This window comes from Bufo bufo, chromosome 2, assembly GCF_905171765.1.
Source record: "Bufo bufo chromosome 2, aBufBuf1.1, whole genome shotgun sequence".
Taxonomy (NCBI): Eukaryota; Metazoa; Chordata; class Amphibia; order Anura; family Bufonidae; genus Bufo; species Bufo bufo.
The window spans coordinates 212,935,435-212,956,784 of NC_053390.1; the positions used below are offsets into that span (position 1 = coordinate 212,935,435).

At 45.1% G+C, this 21,350-nt stretch overlaps 1 protein-coding gene across 6 annotated transcripts in view; it reads right to left on the reverse strand.

Annotated features, from left to right (window-relative positions):
* The window catches only part of KDM2B (lysine demethylase 2B), a 237,367-nt gene that overhangs the window by 98,724 nt on the left and 117,293 nt on the right, over positions 1-21,350 (reverse strand). For all 6 annotated transcript variants that reach the window (XM_040416126.1, XM_040416124.1, XM_040416125.1 and 3 more), the window contains 4 exons: positions 12,360-12,513; positions 10,232-10,347; positions 6,653-6,779; positions 901-1,349 (listed from right to left, as the gene is read on the reverse strand). In XM_040416126.1, the coding sequence (XP_040272060.1) occupies positions 901-1,349; positions 6,653-6,779; positions 10,232-10,347; positions 12,360-12,513 (846 nt within the window). The remainder of the gene's footprint in view (positions 1-900; positions 1,350-6,652; positions 6,780-10,231; positions 10,348-12,359; positions 12,514-21,350) is intronic.

Consider the following 21,350-nt stretch of genomic DNA (forward strand, 5'->3'; position numbering starts at 1 on the left):
AACATTCCTCCTAAAATGTGCGCAAACTTGGTCATCAATTACAAGAAACGTTTGACCTCTGTGCTTGCAAACAAGGGTTTTTCCACCAAGTATTAAGTCTTTTTTTGTTAGAGGGTTCAAATACTTATTTCACTCAATGAAATGCAAATCAGTTGCTATCTTTTATTTAAAGTTATTTTTTCGATTTTCCTTTTGATGTGCTATCTGCCACTGTTACAATAAACCTACCATTGAAATGATACTGTTCTGAGACTTTTCATTTCTTTGTCATTGGACAAACTTACAAAATCAGTGAGGGGTCAAATAATTATTTCCGCCACTGTATATACACACACATATATACATACATATTGGTCATTCTAGGTGGCACCTATTAGGCCTTTTTGACAGTGTGAAAACAGCAGGATTTTTTTGTTTTGTTTATATAGTTACTGACATGGAAAGTTAAAAAGAACATTGCCAAAAGTTCCTTAAAAATCTGTTTAACATAAAGACATGATTTTAAAAAAGGTCATTTTCTGATGGTATTTCCTTTAAAAGGGGGTTTTCCCAAGGGTCCCAAATCCCAGTACCCTTGCTGATTAGCTGTTTTGAGGAGGTCTACTCACTTGAATTGGCCTGAGCTGTGCCTAGGCCACGAGACCGACGAATGTCACATCATATAATTCAGCTGACTGGTGGGACTGCTAGCAGCAGACCCCCACCCATCAGATATTGATGACCTTTCCTAAGGATAGGTCATCAATATAAAAATCTCAGACAACCCTTTTAACAATACACCAACACATTAAAAGGCATTTCAAACCACGTGAAGCTGACAGTGTATTTGACCCATAATATTACCATATTTAACCTTAAATAACCATTTCTTTTCTTGAGTAAATTATATTCTGTACTAACCTTCATATCCTCCAAAAGTGCATGTGGATTCTCAATTCCATCTGGGACACATTTCTTGTTTTCAGGGAGAGATTCTAGTTTTTCCACAAGAGCTTTTAGACCTTTTAGTTCAAACTCTGTGAGGTGTGTCCACCTAGAACCTGCCTCTATGGATGGAGATCCTGATGGAGTCTTCGGGAAATCACTGTGGACAATGGACTTTGAGCTTTCCTCTGAGTCATTTGACAAGGTTCTTTTAAGGTATTGCATCAAAGTAGTCTTTTGTCTCTTTTCCACTGATTCTTTGCCATCTGCACTATTGGGCGTTAAGGACTCATCACCTGATAATTTAGATACTTTGTCTCCATGGTCATCTTTGTCTTCAAGCATATGGGCGTCACCTGACTCTTCCTCCATTTCTAACCAAGAATCTGAGGATAAGCTGTCTGTACTGTGTTTCCTTTCTGAATCTAGGATATACAAATTAGAAATGTATTCTTATACTTATGGCTTATTGCAGTACATTTTACTTTCAGATTACATTAACATTTCTTAAAGGGCATATGTCGGCTCTGAAACCTCCCCCAAGCTAGAGTAGTCTGGTTATGTAATTTTTACCCTCAATCACTTGCAATCAGACGCTGTGTCCCAACAAACCAGCAGTAAAATGCATTGAGAGGACTCCTGTGCGCACATAATGGAGAGGACTTAAAGAGTCCTCTCAGTGCATTTTACTGCTGGCTTGTGGGAGCACAGCATCGAAACATAAGCGAGTATGAAATCGAACATTACATAACCAGACTCCGCATCACTTACAATATATCCCGCTCAGGGTACTTTCACACTAGCATTTTTCTTTTCCGGCATTGAGTTCCATCACAGGGGCTCTATACCAAAAACTGTTTTATCCTAGTGCATTCTGAATGGAAAGCAATCCATTCAAGATGCATCAGTTCAGTCCCTCTTACGTTTTTTGGCCGGAGAAAATAGTTCTCTCTCCGGCCAAAAATCCTGAACACTTGCCGGAATGCCGGATCCAGCATTAATTTCCATTGAAATTTATTAGTGCATTAAAATTGCTGCATTGACAGATCCGTTCTTCCGGTCCGCGCAAGCGCAGACCTTTAACTCTGTGACAAAAAATAATTACCGGATCAGTTTTTCTGGATGACACCGGAGAGACGGATTTTGGAGCTGACAGATTCCCTTTAACCAGCTGCAGACCGTCCATAGACTATATAGGTCTAGACAGTCTGCATTTAACTCTGCAAAGACGTTTCTGAACATCCTTGCAGTGTTAGCAGCTGCAGAAACCGGGAGCCCACTGTCATTGACAGCCAGGCTCCCCATAGAGAAGGCCTTCTATTTCTGCCTTCTCTAGTGCTGTGGATACAGATCAGGAAGCGACAATGTCACTTCCTGTTCCAGTCCTAGCCACAGTTACAGGGAAAAAAAATAATTGTTTCCACAGGTCTTGTATGACCTTATGGGGGGGTCATAAGGTGTAAAAAAAAAAAAAATACCTCACCACTAGCCCACACTGCAACTTCCAGCCCCAGCGACTGTAACCCATACGGCATATCCCCATATCAAAACAAATGTAATGAAAGGGGCTCATAATTTGATAAGGCATTTTATTTGCACTTGTGGCAAAAGAAAAAATAAATAAAGAAATTTAAAAAAAAATATTAAAAAGGGGATCTGCTCAAAAGGGACCCGTCACCTAGAAAACGCATATTAAACAGACAGCAGTACCTTATTGCAGTCTGTAGCATGATTATAAAGGTGTATGTGTCTTTTCTGTACAATGCGTCTGCAAAAGTCTGACTATTAAATCAACTGGCCACGCTAGTCTCGCCTTAAAGGGATTCTGTCACCTTGTTTTCGGTTATAGAGCTGCGGACATGCATGGCTAGATCGGCGTTAGAATGTCCGCAAATTACCTGCCCCATAGCGCTGTGTCCTTTTATTTTGTTTAAAAAATGATTTTAGAGATAAGTAAATGAGCCTTGTAAGGTGCCCAAGGGGCTGCACTAACCTTCCTGGTGCCCAGCCACGCCCCCCTGTGAAGGAGCCCAGCACCGCCTGCGTCCTCCGAATCTCCTCCTTTCATCAACTATAGATTGCCGTAATCTCGCGATGCGCAGTGTCGGTATAGTGTTCCTTCCCTGTGCTGGCATTAGCCTCAGGGAAGGAACTGCGCATGCGTGAGCTCGCTCATCGCCAGATTATGGCAATCTAACTGTGACGAAAGGAGGAGATTCAGAGGACATAGGCGGTGCTGGGCTCCTTACCAGGGGAGCGTGGCTGGGCACCAGGAAGGTTCGTACAGCCCCTTGGGCACCTTACCAGGGGCATTTACATATCTCTATATCATTTTTAAACAAAATAAAAGGACACAGCGCTATAGGACCGGTATATTGCGGACATGATAGCGGCAATCTAGCCATGCATGTCCGCAGCTCTATAACCGAAAACGAGGTGACAGAATCCCTTTAAGTCAAATGTGCCTTGCTCTCTTTCCCGCCCCTCAACGCTCGATTGATAGGATGTCCAATTCCTTCACTGCCGGGCGCTTGAACGTAGTCTCGTAGGCACCGCACATGCACAAGACTACATTTGAACGCCCAGTAGTGAAGGAATTGGAAATCCTATTAATCGAACGCTGAGTGGCGTGAAAGGGGGCAGGGCGCGCTTGACTTCAAGACTATTATTTACATAGCGCGGCCAGTTAAATAAAAGTATTTTTTCAGACTTTTGGTGCATTGTATAGAAAAAAATACAGACAACTTTATAATCATGCTACAGACTGCAATAAGGTACTGTTGGCAGTTTAATATGCATTTTCTAGATAACAGGTTCCCTTTAAGGCCTCTTTCACACGTCCGTATGCCCTCCGAGATATACGGTCCATGAGCGGGCCATATGTCCCGGAGCGGCATTGATCGTGTGCACGGGAGTACACAGCATCATAGATTAAAATGATGCGGTGCACTTCGGGCCTCCCGCGGAACTATTGTCCCGCACTCATAAGATCATATGAGTTCTGGACAATTGTCCTGCGGGCGGCCCAATGTCAACAGCCTCATTGTAATATATGATGCGGTGTGCTCACGATCAATGCCGTTCCTGGACATATGGCCCGCTCACAGACTGTATATCTCGGAGGGCATACGGTCGTGTGCAAGAGGCCTAAAGGGAATCTCTCACCAGTTTTATGGTGTCCTAACTAAGGTCAACATAAACTAGTGACAGGTCTCCTCAGCAAAATGCTGGGTCACTTTCTTTAATTGACCCAGTCATTTTGCCAAAATCTTGTACTGAACAGCTCCAGCACATGCCAATGAGTCTCCATATTCATGAGCTCATGGCTCTCCCCGCCCACCTGCTGCAGATTCATATGGAAATAAATCATCAGAGGCAGGGGGCGGGGAGAGCCATGAGCTCATGAATATGAGGACTCATTGGCATGTGATAGAGTTGTTAGGCCTCTTTCACACTTGCGTTGTCCGGATCCGGCGTGTACTCCACTTGCCGGAATTACACTCCGGATCCGGAAAAACGCAAGTGTACTGAAAGCATTTGAAGACGGAACCGTCTTCAAAATGCGTTCAGTGTTACTATGGCACCCAGGACGCTATTAAAGTCCTGGTTGCCATAGTAGGAGCGGGGAGCGGGGGAGCAGTATACTTGCAGTCCGTGCGGCTCCCGGGGCACTCCAGAATGACGTCAGAGCACCCCATGCGCATGGATGACGTGTCCATGCGATCACGTGTTCCATGCGCTTGGGGCGCCCTAATATCACTTTGGAGTGCCCGGGGAACTGCACGGACGGTAAGTATGCTGCTCCCCCGCTCCCCGCTACACTTTACCATGGCTGCCAGGACTTTAGCGTCCCGGCAGCCATGGTAACCACTCTGAAAAAGCTAAATGTCGGCTCCGGCAATGCGCCGAAACGACGTTTAGCTTAAGGCCGGATCCGGATCAATGCCTTTCAATGGGCATTAATTCCGGATCCGGCCTTGCGGCAAGTGTTCCGGATTTTTGGCCAGAGCAAAAAGCGCAGCATGCTGCGGTATTTTCTCCGGCCAAAAAACGTTCCGTTCCGGAACTGAAGACATCCTGAACGGATTTCTCTCCATTCAGAATGCATTAGGATAATCCTGATCAGGATTCTTCCGGCATAGAGCCCCGACGACGGAACTCTATGCCGGAAGACAAGAACGCAAGTGTGAAAGAGCCCTTAGGAGAGCAGCAGAAAACTGGTGACCACCCTAGACCATTTCTAACAGTTTATATGGCACTGTAGCTCTGCTATAGACCTTTTTTACTACACCTCTATGTCCAGAAGAATGCTCACTATCCCCCCCCCAAAAAAAAACCCCCCCACAAGTTTCTCTAAATATGCTAATTAGGTTAAAAAGAGCCCAAAGGGGCTGTACTTAACTGTGCTGGAGCCCAGTCCTGCCCATCAGCAGTAAGTCCTACTCCTCCTCTTCTTCTCTCCACCTCCAAGGTCCAAATCTCTGCGCAGGCTGCTGGCGCATGTGCAGTTCACTTAATGAAGCAGCTGCCAGCAGACCGCGTAGGCACACACTTCCTTTCTGTATCACACAGCCTGCACGACATCTGGAGCGGCTGAATGATGACGTTGCAACAGCTTGGAGGTGGAGAGAAGGGGAGGAGCAGGGCTCACTGCTGATGGGCACGGCTTGGCCCCAGCAAGGTTTAAAGGGCTTCTCTCACCAGAATCATTGTAGTTATACAGGCTGACCTGTGACATGTAGGCAAGTCAACATAAGCCAGCAGTCTGGGTTCCATTCCCATCTGTGGCTTTATTTCTGAGAAACCTGAACTTTTAAAATATGTTAATGAGCCTCTAGAAGGAACGGGGCCATTGCCGTTACTTCTAGAAGCTCTGTTCTTCCTGCTGCTGCAGCGCCCCCTGCATTGAAAGGGTAAGGCAGGGTCCTCATTCCCGGCCTGACTTCTAGTCTCACACTTTTGCTGTGCACTTCAGTACCAGGCGCAGTACAGGAGAGGGGCTTGTTTTCTGCAGGACAAGTTGTACTTTCTAATGCCACCATTTAATATGTCATACAATGTAGTGGGAAGCAGAAAAAAAAAATCCAAATGCGGTGGAACTGGGTAAAAAAAAATGCAATTCCGCCAAAGTTTTACGGGTTTTGTCCCTACGGTGTTCCCTATATGGCAACACTGACTAGTGCCTTTCATTCTCTGGGTCAGTAAGATTACAACGTTACCACATATCTGTATCAACATTATTGCCGGTTGCAGACATTTGCCGCGGGCATCTGCTGTTTGAAACAGCAGAGACCCACCGGCTATGGCGCCCGCCATGTTTAAAGACCCTCCCAGCGCGTACATGTATGGCGCTGGAAGCCTAAATGTTCATGTAAATTTATGACATAACAAGTACACCGTTTAGATTGGTGTTTGTGTCGGTCTCACTGTATCCACAGTTATGGTCAGCTGAAATATTGCATAAGACATTTTTCTTTATCAGGTCACATTACAGCCCAGTCTGTATGCAGCCGCACTCTCATACAGGGATAGCTGTCAATCACTAATAGGACCGCCCACATGACTCCTAAACCTAAATTGAACAGGAGTTTCAATAAATACGTTGGAGCAGGAGGAGCTGAGCTTTGTTATATCACATACTGCCTATAGGCTGCACTGCATTTTCATGGTTACAGGTCCCCTTTAAGTACAAAAACAATTATCACATTGCAATAAGCACTGCACTTACCAAATAGCATTGACTCCTTTTGAAATTCTTTGCTAAGGTGACAGCGCTTTGTTAAGGTGCAGACATATCTCTCCAAGACATACCAGCACATCTCATAATAGAAGGGATAACGGAACTTTGCATGCACCTTCGGGGGGAAAAAGAAAAGATCACAAGTAAGGGTGGGTTCACACTAGCGTTAGGGATTCAGTTATGGTTTTCCGTTATAACTGAAAATAACGGAATCCATACAAGGGAAGGACGGATCCGTTCTTCTGCTCACAGACTTATCCGTATCATGACAGAATGCAAAACGGAAGCCTTTAAAAGACATTCTGTTTGCTTTCCGTCCTAATAGAAGTCTATGGGAATCAAAACGGATCAGTCTGGGTCCCGTTATGCAAGACGGAAAACAAAGTCCTGTCGACAGTCTTGCATAACGGGACCCAGTCTTGCATAACGGAACCCAGACGGATCCGTTATGCTTTCCCATAGACTTCTATTATGACGGAAAGCAAACGGAATGCCTTTTAAAGGCTTCCGTTTTACATTCTGTCTGGGCATTCCGTTATAACCATGTTATAACAGAAAGCCATAATGGAATCCCTAACGCTAGTGTCAACCCACCCTAACACATAAACCTCACCACATATAGCCATCTTTACAACCACCACCTATCTCAGGCTGACTTTTTCCTTTACTAGTATGTAAAGTACAAAAGGCATGAGACAGGTGGGAAATCTGCACAGTGCTTTATTGGCCCTGACTTGACTGGATGGGTTGCAAAGTGTGGTATATATGCTGCCTTCCTGCAGCCCCCAGAAAAATCTGCACTGCCGAGAGTGCAACACCATGCCGATTCACTGACAGCATGCAAGCAGACAGCAAATATCTTGCACTATGCTGCCCCAGCTGCAGTTTTCAACAATGCCAGAAGATACACTCCACAAAGCATATTCGATGCGCACCTCCCTTCTAATAGCCTTTTCCACCATTACAAAACCCGTAATGCTAGGGCTATATAACAAAGTCCCTGTAAATAGCTTTCAACTATCACAACATTTTCAGCCATGTGGGAACTCCAGCAAGAGTTACACTGCAGCAATAACTGCAGCAGAAGCATTCACCATCTATCCATAAACGGCACAGGCTAGGAGGAAAGGTGGGGGTGGGGAGACCACATACCGGCTGAGCACAACCACTGAGGATACGGCACAAAAGAACGTTAAGACTTTGGCCCAGATTTACTAATGTGTCTGCGCCAAAAATCAGTCTAAAACGTGGCACAATTTGGAGCATCTAGCACTTGTTTCCAACATGCTCAGCAAAAGGGCGGAGCTTCTCTGGAAAGGGGAGGGGCCCAAGATGCTCCATTTTGCACAATTCTGGATTAAAGTAAGTCAAGCAATAGTCAGCATACAGGCAAAGTGTCTATCCCTGCTCCAGATTTCTCATCCCGAGCCTCGTGATAAATCTGGTGAAGTTCTAGACAACCGGTCTAAGCTTATACCATCTATAGGGTAAATCTGGGCCTCTTTGTTTAATAGCCTTCTTTATGAATAAGGACGCCTTCTTCACACGCAGCAGATTTTTGTTGCAGAATTCTCCAGGCCTGAAAATCAGTTCCATTCATCTGAATGGGATGGCAAATACATGGATTTCTCCCTAAGAGAGCTTACTAAAAAGACAGTCCAGGGAGGCATAGTCTCATGACAGGGCTGTAAATGTGAGAGTACGTACGTGGAGTACGGATCACCCTGCAGCCGTACGGAGCACCCTAGCCTGGAGCCTGCTCGCTCTGTTAGACCCTGCACCATGCAAGGCTTTAGCAGAGATGAACGAGCGCAGGGCAGAAGTTCAGCACAGCATAGCGCTCCTCTGCCTGTGCCCATCCTGCTATAGCCTGGCATAGCATATCTGTGCCAGGCATCAGGAGAGCAGCCCTGCTACAGGCAGCAGTAGCAATATGCTATATGGAGTGTATGACAATACGGACTGCAAAGTGCTATAACTCACCCGCATGGAAAACAAAAATAATGTACATTAGAAATGATTATTTTAGGGCATTTAAAGTAGGTTTTAATCTATTTATGTTCGGATACACTTCAAGCTTATTGAAGAGGACCGATCACCTCTCCTGACAGGTCTGTTTTCATAATGACTTGCATTCCTCTTGTAAAAATTCTGGAGCCTCTATTCTTACCACTCTATGCTATTCCTCTATTATTCCTGCTAGATATTATGGGGTCCAGATGGGTGTTAGCAGTTGGGGTACTTGGCAGAACAGTTTCAGACTGGGCACGGACACCACCCCAACTGGTAACACCCATTTGGACCATCATTGCAAACTGGTAGGAATTCATCCATAACTTGTAGCAGGAATAACAAAGGAATGGCACATAAGAGTCATAAGAATAGATGCTCAGAAATTGTTATTACAAGGGGAATGCAAGTAGTTACTAACACAGACATGTCAGGAGAGGCTACACATGTATAAGTTAATGGTCCTGGGTTTGGGACCAAGGTCACCATCTCCATGAAGTTTGCATGTTCTCCTTCCGTGTGGGTTTACACAGATTTAACTCCCACACTTTAAATACATACTGATAGGTTTAGGAAACGGACCTCAGAGTATCTGTGACTAAAATTTGGACGTTTTATTAGCCCTTTGGGGGACAATAACAGATGTAAACGATGACAAACTCTGCAGAGAATAAGCCACCACTACAGGACTGACGATGGTGACCAAAGGGGAAGACATTTATCTGGACTTCCTCCTAGGGCCACTTGCACAGTAGATAAAAGGTATCCATACACGGGTCCACTGATCATAGCACTTTTTATAGAAACAGCTATAGTTTTGCAATGCATATGGACAATGCTAACCACAGCCGCAGATATCTAGTAGGGTTTCCTCTTTTTAATAACCAGTGAAATCTATCAGAATAGAGGTGGGATCAGGGACATTCTGCCTGGATGAGACTTCTTAAGGCCTCTTGCACCGGTATGGCTTTTTTTCAGTATTTTGCAGTCCGCAAAAAACGGATCCACAAAAAATACGAATGACGTCCGTGTGCATTCCGTTTTTTGCAGAATGGAACAGCTGGCCCCTAATAGAACAGTACTATCCTTGTCCGTAATGCGTACAATAATGGGACATGTTTTATCTTTGAACGGAATGGAAAAACGGAAATGGAAAGCATATGGAGTACCTTCTGTTTTTTTGCTGATCCATTTAAATGAATGGTTCCGTATACAGAACGCAAACAGAAAGAAAAAAAAAAAAACGTTTGTGTGCAAGAGGCCTTAGAGAGAGGTGTTGTACCCCTTTAAACTGGATAGCGTCTGATCTGGAAAATCTGTCTCCGTTTTAAACTCAGGCCTATAAACCCCACTGGAGCCTGGTCACTGGGTATGTGCTGTGACAGGTCCTTGTGTCATCCTGACATACGGTGCCTATAGTCTCAATCTACTTTCAAGAAAGGTCATAGAAGGTTACATTGATGCATCAGGGGAGCAGGCAGGGAAGATGACACTGCAGTGATCTGACGGCCCCGGCCAATGCTCAGTATTCAGGTGGTGCCCGGCAGCAGTCCTTACCCTTGTCCTGTCTTCTATCTCAGACACACGGAGTTGCATGGGAATATTAAAGCTGTGCAGTATGTTGCCTCCGAACACCAGCGAGTCTGCAGGAGTGTACACGGCATGGATCCATCCTACAAGCAGAAAGTAAGCGGCAGTGAGGAGGAGATCGGCGGCTGCACACACGGGGCGGCCTCACGGCGGAGGCCTGCGGCAGCACACGGCCGGCTGCTGGCACCGAGCTGACCGTCGGGCTTCATCCTGCGTGTGAGAAGAACGCGGGGAGGCAGCCTCCCATCAGCGGGAAGAAAGCGGGCGGACTCCGGCCACGACTCACGCTCCCAACCCCCTCCCCACGGGGAAAACCGCACACGCGAGAGCCATCAGATCCTGTGTACTCCGAGGAAGCGACAGGAGAGAGGAAGTGGAAACGAGCCTCGGCCAGGAGAGCGCATCCACTGTGTGCGGGCGGGACGTGGCGGCCATTGGCCACACAGGGCTACACTCTGATCTGTATGGGGATAGCAGGACCTAAATCTGTGCCCCTCGTGAAACCCGTCACTGATCTGGTGTGCAGCAAGCAGATGAGGTGCCCACAGCATAAACTAACGCTGGGCAGTGCACGATGCCCCATGGTTTCATGCCAAATCTGGTCCAATTAGATGTAGAAAGGGGTGACCAGTAAGACAGGGTAAGGAGTAGCCATGGAAAACTTTTTTCCTTCAAGTAATTCTCTTGCCGCCTCCCCTGGTTTATGTGACATGTAATACACATATAGGGTACTTTAACACTTGCAGCAGAGGATCCGGCAATCCAGACACAAGCTCATGGCATTTGTCAGACTGATCCGGATGCGGATCCGTCTGACAAATGCATTGAAATACCGGATCCGTCTCTCCGGTGTCATCCGGAAAAACGGACCCGGTATTAAATTTTTTAGCATTTTTAAAAGGTCTGTGCGCGCATGCGCAGACTGAAAAGCTGGATCCGTTTTGCCGGAACACTTAATGCCGGATCCGGCATTCCAGCAAGTGTTCAGTCTTTTTGGCCGGAGATAAAACTGCAGCATGCTGCGGTATTTTCTACCTCCAAATAACGGAAGAGGGACTGAACTGATGCATCCTGAACGGAATGCTCTCAATTCAGAATGCATTAGGGTAAAACGGATCAGTTTTTTTCCGGTATTGAGATCCTAGGACGCAACTCAATATCGGAAAAGAAAACCGCTAGTGTGAAAGTACCCTGATGGCTTTCTGTCCCATCATAATCTAACGTGTATGATCAGTTTTATTGGCCATATAGCAGACTGCTAGCTGTCCCCAGGGCCAGACTGCCATAGACCAGCAATGCCCAATCTGTGGCCCTCCAGCTGTTTCAAAACTACAACTCCCAGCATGCCTGGACAGCCTATTAGGGCATGCTGGGAGTTGTAGTTTTGAAATAGCTGGAGGGCTGCAAGTTGAGCATCCCTGGCATATACCCTACAATTCCAAAATTAAAGGAGTTGTCCGGACTTTTACTATAGATGACCTATCCTCAGGATAGGTCATCAATATCGAATCGGCGGGGGAATGACACCCGGTACCCTCGCCAATCAGCTGTATGAGGAGATGGCACGCGCAGTGCGCACTTGCCATCTCTCTTCCAGTCAGCTGCTGTCTATGGTCTTTGCCATAGATAGCAGCAGCGGACAGGAAGAGAGAAGGGAGACATGCCGTGCACATTGCACGCAGTCTCCTCATACAGCTGATCAGTGGGGCTGCCGGGAGTCGAAACCCCGCCGATCCGATATTGATGACCTATCCTGAGGATAGTCTAATAGAGGAGGCCAAAGCACTCATCAATTGTATGGCTATTCCCGGGTGCATGTCCCTTTTAGATCCCTTCACCTCAGGATCAAATTTCTTCAGCGTGTACACCAGCTTGATGAAGGGCTCCAAAATGATATAGGCCCGAAACGTCGCTCTACTGATGTACACTAACCTGTCTGGCTAAATAAATATTCCACTTTGCAATCACTACTGGAGCGCTGTCTGAATATGTGACACACTATCCTGAGGATAGGTCATCAATAGTAAAAGCCCGGACAACCCCTTTAATTTTGGAATTGGAGAACACAGTAAATACTTTAAAGATAAACCATTACCTGATGGAATAAAGAAGGTGTGTCCCTGCTTCAGTTCAATCCTCTGACAACCCTGTGATCGGTCTCCCAAGAAGATGTCAGTTTGCTTCCCTGATAACAGCCATTCCTCATAAAGCTGCAAATTATACACCGTAGGAGGAATCAACCAAAATACCTGTGGTAGAGATGAGAGATGGCACTCACTAAAAGTCATGACCAAGAAAGAAGGGAAAAGAAAAATGAAGCAAAAATAGGTCTGTTTTATCTTCCACTTTACTTCTAGACTCTGTTCATATCTGTATGTATTTGTAACCGATCATTTCTTAAAGGGGATGGCCTATTTCCTATATTAATGACATGATGGCCTGACTACCGCCATCCCCACCGATCAGCTGTTGTACGAGCGCTGCCTTCTCTTCAGAGTTTACCTGTAGTGTTGATCACGAATATTCGAATTGCGAATTTTAATCGCGAATATCGGCACTTCGAGAATTCGCGAATATTTAGAATATCGGAAAATATATTCGTAATCGCGAATATTCGATTTTTTTTTTATATAATACCAGTTTATGCAAATTTTTATGCGAATTCTTTAGGCGAATTTTATGCGAATTTTCGCAATCAAGAAAATAATGCCTAGAGATCATGAATTCTCGAATTCTCGAATATATGGCGAATATTCGCCCAAATATTCGCGAAATATCGCGAATTCGAATATTGCCCCTGCCGCTCATCACTATTTACCTGCAGCAGCGAACAATGTAATTACATCTCAGCCACCCCATTCACTTAAATAGGAAGGAGCCATTCCTTTGAAGTGGGAATGGCTTAGGGCTCTTTCACACTTGCGTTCTTGTCTTCTGGCATAGAGTTCCGTCGTCGGGGCTCTATGCCGGAAGAATTCTGATCAGTTTTATCCTAATGCATTCTGAATGGAGTGAAATCCGTTCAGGATGTCTTCAGTTCCGGAACGGAACGTTTTTTGGCCGGAGAAAATACCGCAGCGTGCTGCGCTTTTTGCTCCGGCCAAAAATCCGGAAAACACTTGCCGCAAGGCCGGATCCGGAATTAATGCCCATTGAAAGGCATTGATCCGGATCCGGCCTTAAGCTAAACGTCGTTTCGGCGCATTGCCGGAGCCGACATTTAGCTTTTTCTGAATGGTTACCATGGCTGCCGGGACGCTAAAGTCCTGGCAGCCATGGTAAAGTGTAGTGGGGAGCGGGGGAGCAGCATACTTACCGTCCGTGCGGCTCCCGGGGCGCTCCAGAGTGACGTCAGGGCGCCCCAAGCGCATGGATCATGTGATCGCATTGGACACGTCATCCATGCGCATGGGGCGCTCTGACATCATTCTGGAGCGCCCCGGGAGCCGCACAGACTGTAAGTATACTGCTCCCCCGCTCCCACTATGGCAACCAGGACTTTAATAGCGTCCTGGGTGCCATAGTAACACTGAAAGCATTTTGAAGACGGTTCCGTCTTCAAATGCTTTCAGTACACTTGCGTTTTTCCGGATCCGGAGTGTAATTCCGGCAAGTGGAGTGCACACCGGATCCGGACAACGCAAGTGTGAAAGAGGCCTAAGTTGTAATTACGCTGCTTGTCACTGCAATGTCGACGGAGAGCAGGTAAATGGTGAAGAGAAGACAGCACTCGAATGATAGGTCATCAATATAAAAAAGCAAACAAACTCCAAAATCAGTTTCAAAGTAAGCATACAGCCATCTAGAGTAGGTGTCCTGAGATTCTGGGCTTCTAATCCTGAGAAATGCTTCCTTTTACATTTATGTAAATAAGGTTTTAATGCCTCCCACCATTGTTTGATTGACAGTCACTTAGGCCCCTTGCAGACGAGCGTGCCGGATTCATTACGGATGCGTTGCGGGCGGGTTCAGGGAAACCCGCACGAGTTCGCACGCAATTTGTCTGCGATTGAGTTGTTCAGTTTTTTCTGCGCGGGTGCAAAGCGTTTTAATGCATTTTGCACGCGCATGATAAAAAAAATTGAATGTTGGTACCCAAACCTGAACCCCTTCACTGAAGTTCGCGTTTGGGTTCTGTAGATTTTATTATTTTCCATTATAACATCGTTATAATGGAAAATAAAAGCATACTTTAATACAGAATGCTAAGTAAAATGTCCATTGAGGGTTAAAAAATAATTTAAAAAAATTAATCACCTCATCCACTTGATTGTGCAGCCGTTATTGTCTTTTCTTCTTCTTGCAGGACCTGCGCTGACATCACCGCAGGTCCTGCTGAATGAAGACAGAAGTGGATGAGGCGAGTAATTTTTTTAAATTATTTTTTAACCCTAAATGGACATTTTAGTAAGCATTCTGTATTAAAGAATGCTATTATTTTCCATTATAACCATGTTATAATGGAAAATAATAAAGTAAATGGACTTTAATGGGGTCCCGCGGCTCATCCCTATTTATTATCATCACTTGCTTGCAGATGCAATGCGATTTTCACGCAGCCCCATTCACTTCTATGGGGCCTGCGTTGCATGAAAAACATCGCTCATGTACACAGCCCCAGAATTCAGTGCGGGTGCAATGTGTGCACGTCATGCATTGCCCCCGCACGGAAAACTCGCTTGTGTGAAAGGGGCCTTAGATCTCACAGCCAGTAGAAAGGACACAGGGAAAGTCAGGTGCACTGGGTGACCCCACCCATGGTGCAATGAAAAGAATATTTGCATTCAAAAAGCCTCTCTTGGGATTAGAGGATCTGGATTTTCACAAGAAAAGTATGGTTAGGTTTTGGGGCTTGTACCCTACATGGGTGGTATACCTAGACCTTGGAGATGACAGACTTGTCTATAAGGCCTCTTGCACACAAACTTATTTTTTTCCGTTTACGTTCCATTTTTTGTGTTCCTTATACGGAACCATTCATATTAATGGATCCGCCAAAAAAATGGAAGGTACTCCGTATGCCTTCCGTTTCCGTATTTCCGTTAAAAGATAGAACATGTCCTATTATTAACCGCATAACGGACAAGGATAGTACTGTTCTATCAGGGGCCAGCAAAAAACGGAATGCACACAGACGTCATCCGTATTTTTTGCGGACCGCAAAATACTGAAAAAGCCATACGGTCGTGTGCAAGAGGCCTAAATATGTTCTCTGGGCCTTTATTTTTAACAAATCCCAGTCTTCTCACCTGTGGATGGAAGATTTTTTCCTTAGTACTTACCCATCCATCATGCCGCCAATGCTGCATATAGAGCTGAACAGAAAGACTCAGGACGTGAATGAGAAAGCTTACAGCCAGCCAGAGTGCAACAAAGATGGCAGCATCGGTGGAACGATAAACGAGTAAGTACTGAGAAAACAATCTGTCGTCCACAGGGGACAAGCCCAGAAAATCCCTTTAACCCCTTAAGGACCTCCACTGTATATGTACGGAAGAAGTCCGGTCCCTAAACATGGCGCCCGCTTGCCACAGCCGTCGGGTTTCTGCTATTTTAAATAGAGACCCGCGGCACATGTAAGCGATCAGCCATAAGGCTGATCGCATATATTTTACCCTTCAGATGCCGTGGTCAAATGTTACCACGGCATTTTCGCAGTCTGGAAGCGGAAGTTGTGCGCTTCTGCTCCGGTAACAGCATTTCCCGACTGAGATCGGGGAACCTGTTACATTACTGAAATAGCCCAAAGCCTCGAGCAGGCTTCGGTGCCTATTTCAGGAATGTACCAATACAGGCCACCCTCCTTTCCTTAAGGCCTCTTTCCCACGGGCGTGTGCGCCCCGTGGTCGTGCTGAGGCCCGCAAAATGCGGGCCGCAATGCATGAGCACAGCCTGTAGGGCAGCCGCAGCGGATCGCAAAAAGATAGGACATGTTCTATCTTTTTGCGGAACGGAAGTACGGGACTAAACCCCACGGAAGCACTCCGTAGTGCTTCCGTAGGGTTCCGTTCCGCACCATTCCGCATCTCTGGATTTGCGGACCCATTGAAGTGAATGGGTCCACATCCGTGATGCGGAATGCCCATGGAACGGCGCCCATGTATTGCGGATCCACAAATGCGGTCCGCAATACGGCAACGGGGCGCACACGCCCGTGGGAAAGAGGCCTAAAAAAAATATAAATACTTAACCAATAAAAAAAAAAAAAAACATGGGCATCGCAGTGTGCGAAAATGCCTATACAATTAAAATATAACAATGTTAATAGCATATGGCAAATGGCGTAATGGGAAAAAAAATTAAAAACTGCCAATTTTTTTCACTTCAACTACCCAATAATTTTTTTTTATAAAAAGTGATCCAAAAAATTGCAGACACTTCAAATTGGCATCACTGAAAAGAACAGATTGTCCCGCAAAAAATGAGCCCTCACACAGCCCTGTAAACATAACTACAAAAAAGTTATAGGGGTCAGAATATGGTTATAAAATGTTATTTTTTTCCCCTCAAAGGACAATTTTTTTTTCAGTATGAACGGTACTTTCACACTTGCGGCAGAGGATTCCAGCAGGCAGTTCTGACACCGGAACTGCCTGCCGAATCCGTCAAAACGCAAGCAAACTGATGGCATTTGTCAGACAGATCAGGATCCGTGTCATCTGCAAAAAACGGATCCGGTATTAATTTTTTTGCATTTTTCAAGGTCTGCGCATGCGCAGACTGGAAAGCCGGTTCCGTTTCGCCGGAACACTTATACTTCAATGTAAAGTACACTTCAATGTAAATTAATGCTGGATCCGGCAAGTAATCAGTATTTTTGGCCGGAGAGAGAACTGCAGCATGCTGCGGTATTTTCTCCGTCCAAAAAATTTAAGAGGGACTGAACTGATGCATCCTGAACGGACTACTCTCCATTCAGAATGCATTAGCATAAAACTGATCAGTTCTTTTCCCCCAGTATTGAGCCCCGAGGACGGAACTCAATACCGGAAAACTTTAACGCAAGTGTGAAAGTACCCTTAGTTGATCCACTACAGAATATATTGCCTTATTCAAATATTGTTTATATATGAAATACGGTTTTATGTACATGGTGGATGGCAGGGTGATCCACTACACATCTACGTATTTTTTAACCTTGCAATAAATTGAGAATTGATCATTTATATAAGCTTGACAAAATCTAATCCATACAGCACTGGATAGCATAGTGCCCCCAACTAAGCTTCCTTATATAGTAATCCTTTCCTACGACATTGGGGTGTGTCGTGGGGAGTGCACCAAACCACGGTTTCCCAAGTTGGTTGAGCCACTGACTTTGTTACAATATTGAACACTTTTACAAGATCTCAGGAATGGGTACTGCATACAGTTTTTTTTTCCAACAGGATAATAACTTTTCAATACCATATTAAATGGCTTAGATTTCCTGATCCATACACTTATCTAATGACTGCATAAATAGGAAGTACTCTGTAGCTACTACTGCACATAGAACTTTATTTATTTATTTTTTTACACTTTCCAACTGGGATATTTGACCCCTATTTTTGTGGTCGGTCCACTTGGGGGTGTAGGTGGAGCGGAATTTGTGTGGATGGTCTGAAGCAAATTGTAGCTGCAACAAAGTGGATGAGAACTGCACAACACCTCATCCACACTGCTACAGAAATTGACCTGCTGTGAGGATTTTATGAATATCTACTACAGATGTCATCCTTTGCAATGGATGGGGTGAAATCAGCAGCAAATCCGTTTATGACTCAACTAACGTAACTCGATTCTGCAGCCAAATCCATATGGGAAAATCTGCCCATGTGGCCATACTTACAAGCATGCAAGTCTAGTGTGCGCTGCCATTGGATTTCATTAAATTGTAAGATCTTATGGGGGACATTTATTAAGACTGGTGTTTTAGACGCTGGTCTTAATAACTCCCATATCTGGCCAGTGGATCCACTGAAGTTATAAAGAGGCGCCGGCCTCTCCATAACTTCGGTGGATCCAGCGCCATTTCTAAATCGAAGACTGATTCCGAGCTGTCTTACATTTAGACCATTTTCTACGCCTGAAACAGTTGTAGAAAAGGCTGAATGAGACAGGCCTCAGGTCGTCCCCTTCTTCGCCCTCATTTTATGACCTGTGTGAGCGGGGCAAAAGCGCTATCTACACTTGAAATACACCTAATATAGGTGTTTTTCAGCATGATAAAAGGCCCCCTTAAAGTCCTAGTTTTTTTTCTTTTCATTTTACTTGCTTATTGCTTCACCAGTTGTAAAGTGCTGTGCAAGACTGTGTTCACATCCATGCTGGAGGCTCCATTTGGGTACCTGCACCCAAGTGCGGGTTTCAAAAGAGAAATCGAGATTTTGCAGTTTTCTGTGCACTTCCTCAATAAAACGGCATGTGTTACTTGCATTTTTTTGTTGCGGATTTTGCCACAGATCTCACCCTTGCATTTTAAAGGGTGAAATCCGCACAAAAACATGCTGCAGATTTCTAAATCCACAGGGCAGGTCAATTTCTGCGCGGAAAGAAAAAGCTAAGTCTACATGAGATTTGTCCGATCTCATTCACTTTGCTGGTACTGTATAAGGCCTCATGCACACAACCGTTGTTTTGGTCCGCATCCGAGCCGCCGTTTTTGCGCCTCGGATGCGGACCCATTCACTTCAATGGGGCCGCAAAAGATGCGGACAAGAATACGGATGTCTACAATGGGCCTTCCGTTCCGCAAATTGCGGAAGGCACACGGGCGGCTGCCGTTTTTTGCGGATCCGCGGTCCGCAAAAAACAGCTCGGTCGTGTGCATGTAGTCTATGTGGTCCTTCAGGTGTCATTAGGGTTGGATTAAGGTTGGTGGAGGCCCCTAGACGAAAAATCTGATGGGGCCTCCATTAATTGTAACCAATTGTCACCGGACACACATTTTTGCCCTTATTACTAACAAAACTGGAATGGAGGAGGATTTAAGAGTTTATTGTATGCTACCCAGTCCCTATATGCCCCCCTTAGTGCCCTGCACAGTAGTTATTCCCCCTTAGTGCCCCTACACTAGTCATACCCTCTTCACGCTCCCATTCATAGTTATACCCTCTTCACAGTAGAATGTACCCCCTCTTATTGCCCCTTCACAGTGCTCATGCCCTTTGAGGTCCCCTCGCAGTAGTTATGACCCTATATTGCCCACATGCAGTAGTTATGCCCCTTTATTGCCCCCACACAGTAGTCCTTGGTCATTTCTGCACAGCATTAAAGTGGGCAGCAGGAATTATACCAGGAACTGAACCAGAGGTGAACAGAAGGTAACGCCGATACTAGGGATGAGCGAATAGACTTCAGATTAAATATCCAAAGTCGATTCGCATAAAACTTGGAACCAAACCAGAGTTCGGGAAATGTTTTTTTACAGTACAAATTCATTTATGAAGTTATTGCACGAAGTCTCACGAGACTTTGCAAAGCAATAACTTCGGCTCATCGGAGCCAATACATTCTAATACTGTACGCAGCTCCTTCTCCGTATAGTATTAGAATAAAAGCACAAAGTCTCTGTATAGGAAATAGGTCCACTCAAGCGCTGCAGATCCCAAGACAATGTGGGTAAAAGTCTGTTAGATAAAGTGATAGGAGAAAGGATTGCGCTGCGAGAGAGGATTCTTTTAAATGTTCCTATTATTTTCTCTTTCTTACATTCGGAAAAATCTTCAGTTAGATGGACCACATTCAATCATAGATTTTCAACAGATGCATGGAAACCTAAAATGCAGTGAAAAAAACGCACTATGGTGTAGTATGTTCAGACACCTGTCGCATCAGATGTATGCGATATACTCACAAAGATCACTTTTAATGCGCATAGAGAGAGACCGGTGTGCCTTCAGTCAAGGAGCTCAGGTTGTAGGGCAGGTCAGGACCAGAAGCCATCAATTCAGAAGATCTTTGTCTGAACTAGGATCCTACCAGGAGAGCGTCACTCCAAGATATCACCCGTCTCACACTTCCATAAGGCTCAAAAAAGGAAGGAAGGCGCAAAGATGGTGAAGTACGTACCAGTGGTTGCAATTGAAAAGGGTTTATTGTACTTACAAAAAACACAGGAATAAAATAGTGTTAAAAACAATGACTGACGTGTGAATAAGGCTTTATTTATCTTACCTGGCTACTTCCACTAACTTCCTTCTAAGCACTAAAAACCCTCCCCTCTAAAACAGCCATCTCATGCCCTATCCTACTCTCAACTGCTATCACTATTAGGGGTGTATCGAATTATCAAAACCCAATCAATACTTTTGTACTGGTATTGATTTGATACCGGGATTTGCCATTTACCGCTAGTGCGCAGTCTAGTATCAGAGAACATGGAGCGCACTACATGTTCTCCTCAGCAGCACATTGGAGAAGGAAGCAGTCCCTCCCCCCCCCCCCCCCTGTGCTGCTGCCTCCAATGAGGAGAGAGACGGGCGGAGGAGGGGATGGACTGTGTTCACTGCGCGTCTGCACCACCAATGAAGATAAGTAATCTATTAATACAAATACAGGAGGCGGGTGCTGGCGGCAGAATCACATAGCCGGTACCTGGCCTCTAAGACAGGGAGCTGCGATCTGCGGCAGTTAACCACTCAATCTCTATTAGATCTCTATTAGGGTGAATAGGACAAGGGATCAAAAGATCCCAGGTTCTAGCCCCTAAGGGGGAAATAGTTACTAAATAAAAAGTAAAAAAACAATAAACAAACATTAATATCGCCACATTCGAAAAGTCCAAACTATTAAAATATTAAAAAATACCTCCTATGTGGTGAACGCCGTAACAGAAAAAAAAATAAAAGAAAAACTGCTCGATTAGCCATTTTTTAGTCACCTTGTCCCCCCCAAAAATAAGATAGGACTGTTTGATTATGGGCCAGACGTTCCATAAAATGCGGAATGCACGCAGCCTTTTTGGCGTTATTTTTTTCACGTGGTATCGAATGGTATTGAGTATTGCAATACTTTTTTATGGTATCGAAATTGAATCAAAATTTTTGTATTGTGACAACCCTAATCACTATACCTACTTCTTCTGACTGCTGGAGACATACAG